Here is a 3,941-nt window from a genome sequence, read left to right as displayed (position 1 = left end):
ACATGCCCCAAATCCCCACTCAACCACGTGGTGTCTCGGCCCTAACTTCATTAGAGTCATTATTTACAACCACCAAATTACAGCCTTATCAGCTTGCTGGAGGTTCTTTCAAAACACTTTTATTCCCAGGAAACTGCATTAAGTTTATGCATACAGAATTCCCATCAAAACCCAGTGGTGGGCCAGGAGCAGTGGCTCATGCCTGTAATCCCATGACTTTGGGAGGCTGAGGCAGGCAGATCACCTGAGGTCAGGAGTTTGAGACCAGCCTGGCCAACATGGTGAAATGCCGTCTCTGATAAAAATACAAAAATTAGCCAAGCATGGTGATGGCCACCTGAAATCCCAGCTACTCAGGAGGCTGAGGCAGGAGAATCACTTGCACCTGGGAGGCAGAGGTTGCAGTGAGCTGAGATTGCATCACAGCACTCCAGTGTGAATGACAAAAACAAAACAAAACAAAATAAAAACCCAAAAACCTGTGTTAAACATGAGCTTCAATACTGACATAAACTGGGTAGGTTGTACCTACTTCCGCCCCAAGTACCTGGCATTAGAGGAATGGCATTTTGGCTTGATGTCTTTTCCCCTTACCCTCTATTATGGGTATGTAACTAGCTGGCTATGCACATTGATTTATGTCTACTTTGAGTGACTTCCAAGTGTTAAGCTGGGGATCTGGCACTCACATGAGAGATGGTCTGAGAGAGGAGACGAAGCCAGTGTCCTGGAGAAATGCAGCCAGGAGAGATCTGGTCCTGAGGAATTTCTCTTCTGAGGAGGCATGGTCAGTTCTCCCATCTCCAAAGCAGGAAGAGAGGACGGGCTCGAAGCTGAAGTCGTGGCCTCTTGGCTGTGCACAGTCACTTCTTCTGATGGCCCCATTGCCCTCTCTGTTCCCATCTCTGAGGTTGTTCCACTCTTTGCTTGCAAAGGGGCAACTCTTTCATCGAACTCTGAACTGCTAGATGGCAGGTGAAGACTTTCCGAAGCTGAAAACAGACAGCAACAATTAGAATTCCACCAGCACACTTCAAATGTCTTAATATCTTTTGAGGGGGCTCAGTTAGCACATCTATAAAATATATAGACATTAGAAGAAATTAGGAGAATAATTCATTCCATGAAAAATAAACTCTTAAAAAGACCACAAACCAAGGCAGACACTGTTTGTAGATCTCACAAAGGTTCTGTGTATTGTGGTAAACTTCTCAGAAAAGGGGCAAACGGGAGGTACGTATCAGACAATACAGAATCAGAGATCAGGGTCTGATCAGGACCTAGCACCCACGTCAACCAAATGGGTCCCAGAATTTACCTGAATGCAACATAAACAAAATTCCCAACATCTGGGAGAACAAGACCATGGAATACCATGAGCAGAGTTTCTAAGCTCTGTAGGAATCATTTATGAATACAAAATACTACCATATGCATCTGTACAGAATCGAGTCCCCCCAACCAGACCTCCTGCCACTAGGACCTGAAACCATAGAGTCATCTCTGACGGCTTCATCCTTTACTTTCAGGCCATCAACAAGTCCTACCAATTCCTTCCTCTTCGTCCCTGTGGCCAACAGGACACATTGCAGCACCTGGTGTCTGGATCTCTGTCTGCCTGGGTGGTCCCTTCCAGGTTCCCTCCATCCTCCCACTCCCACGCTAGACATCCTGTACCTGCCTGCCAGGTGATCCTCCCAAATTCACTTTAGTTAAATCACTCACTTGCTCAAAAACCTTCACTGACTCTTCCTACCACACCAAATCTAAACTGCCAGGTTTCCGAAGTCCTATGTGATTATCCCCAACCCTGTCCACACAATGGTCCTGCCTGCTCTTCCTCGCCTCTGTGGGCAACTGACGCCCTCCCCAAGGGAGGCTGCTGGCCTTGCCACCCTGCAGGGAGGCCACACCTGTCTTTCTCTCCTCTGTACTTCACTCCCGTTGTCCAGACATTCCACACCTCAGCGGCCCCGCCACCTCGCTCAGATACACAGGCATAAACTCCAATCCCAGTTCTGAAGCCTGTTAACTGTTTGACCTACACTTATTGGGTCAACTCACTTCTCTGAGCTTCAGTTTCCAAATGCCTAAAAGGAGAATAACATGACCTCGTGGGCTTGCTGGAAACACTGACGCAACAGACATGCTGGAAAGACTGATGAAACAGACAGTGGTATGTAGGAGGTCCCCAATTAATGCTACTTTTCTTAGTCTTCTCTTCCTCAATCAAATCTTACGCACTGACCCCCAGCACCTTCTTGACATTTTTTGCTAAAGATAGCAAAGCACCAAGTTATGCACACCAGAGCAAGAACAACCATTTGGGTCACGTCAACACAAACCAAACCCAGGCCTGCCCCAGCTATGCATCCCACAAAACATACTGCCTCTGAGACCCTCAGGTGTGGGAGGCTCCCTGGAGAAGGAATGAAGTTTGGATTCCACTAGCCATGGATCACAGATACCACAGGACCAGAGAGGCCACTCAGCGAATCTGCACAGGGACAAGCATCATACAAATGAGGCCTAAGCCACATGTCTGACCCACCTCAGCCTAGGAACCTTGGAAGGGCACAATGGCTCAGAATGGAGTTGTGGGAAACGGCAGAAACTCTGTTCTCCAGGACTGGACGCGCATGTGTGAAATGCACATCGTCAGCACAAGCTCACCTAAGGCGCCGCTCTGGGAAGTCAGAGCTGTTGCTATCTCCAGCGAGTACCCAATAGGCGAAATAGTGAAGTTTGTTCTACTTGAAGAGCCGTTCCTTCCTCTCGCATCTGCTGTTTCAGTGAACAGAGTGAGGTTTTCTGGAGCATCCGAAGCAGCGTGGCTCTTCCCGGAGGTCTGACTCAACACATCCCCTTTGAAGGTCACTGTTGAAATGTCCTCTTGATTCTGATACAAGGTGATGTTTTCTACGTGGGACTCAGTGTTATTTTCTACCCAATTGTTCCACGCAGCATCTGAAAGAAGAAGAGGATGCATCAGGGAGAACTTGCTGGCTTCTGAATAGAAAAGCAAATCTTCAGAAAAGACACCAGGAGACACATCAGTAGACAGTGGATTCAAGTAAAAGAATTTCACCCTTCTTTTTTTCCCATATTCACTATGCTTACAATCCAGAGCAAGAAATTATGAAGCAAAAATACAATATTGTATTAAATTTCATGGTACGTAGAATAAATGAGGAAAATATATTGATAGAAAGAGATCAACATGGGGCTCATGGAAGAACAACTGAGCCTCTGGCACCTGGGTAGGGTCGGAGAGGGGAGTGGAGGAGGAAGATCGGGTGTAAGCAGAAGGCAAGAAGCATTTCCTATTCGCCAAAGTTGCTAACTGGCCTCTTGGGGTGGCAGGATGGTATCATAAAAGCTGGCAGCCCTTGACCTTGACACCTACTCTTTCAGGTGGGAGGTGTGATGCTCAATTCTGATAAAACATGAAGGCTCCGCCAATAGTACTAAAACTTGTGTAATGTAAATGGGTTTGAGGCAGTAATTCCATCTTTGAATTTATCACTTAAATCAGCTATAGTAGACAGTATCTACAAGAAAGAAAACCACATGGTCATCGAATTAGTGCTCTAAAATAAAGATATTCTTCAGGGATTGTTGAATTAAAATAGCATGCTTCAAATGGAGTTTACATTTAATGATCTCTTTCTGTGAAAAATAATAGTAACAAAAAATATGTATGTGCTAAATACTGAGGTTGGTAGCAGACGCAAGTGCCTGATGATGTCTATTTATTCAAGCATTACACAAAGTTGAAGATAGGTCCTCTTATTCTCCCCACTTTATATAGGAAGCAAAGGAGGCACAGAGGGTCAGGGAGGTCATGCATCTTGCCCAAGTTGCACAGTCAAAAAGCAGGAGGGAATATGATTATGCTACAAATAAAGGGTCTTAGAACTAATCTTAGTTAGATTATGAGA

At 45.7% G+C, this 3,941-nt stretch overlaps 1 protein-coding gene across 1 annotated transcript; it reads right to left on the bottom strand.

Annotated features, from left to right (window-relative positions):
• Nucleotides 1-554: 554 nt before the first annotated feature.
• LOC108299167 (protein HEG homolog 1-like) lies at nt 555-3,158 on the bottom strand. Its single transcript, XM_017521520.2, has 2 exons — nt 2,674-3,158; nt 555-992 (listed from the first exon to the last, which is right to left on the bottom strand). The coding sequence occupies exons 1-2, from the start codon at nt 2,987-2,989 to the stop codon at nt 643-645; spliced, it is 666 nt and encodes a 221-aa protein (XP_017377009.1). The 5' UTR covers nt 2,990-3,158; the 3' UTR covers nt 555-642.
• Nucleotides 3,159-3,941: the final 783 nt, after the last annotated feature.

This window comes from Cebus imitator, unplaced genomic scaffold (assembly GCF_001604975.1).
Source record: "Cebus imitator isolate Cc_AM_T3 unplaced genomic scaffold, Cebus_imitator-1.0 Scaffold2515, whole genome shotgun sequence".
NCBI classification, from domain to species: Eukaryota; Metazoa; Chordata; class Mammalia; order Primates; family Cebidae; genus Cebus; species Cebus imitator.
This window is presented reverse-complemented; position numbering and strand designations above follow the sequence as displayed.

Coding starts and splice junctions, on each gene's coding strand:
- LOC108299167 (XM_017521520.2), bottom strand. CDS start 2,989: ATGCATCCTCTTCTTCTTTCAGATGCTGCGTGGAACAATTGGGTAGAA. Junction 993..2,673: donor TTCCCAGAGCGGCGCCTTAG/GTGAGCTTGTGC, acceptor GTCTGTTTTCAG/CTTCGGAAAGTCTTCACCTG.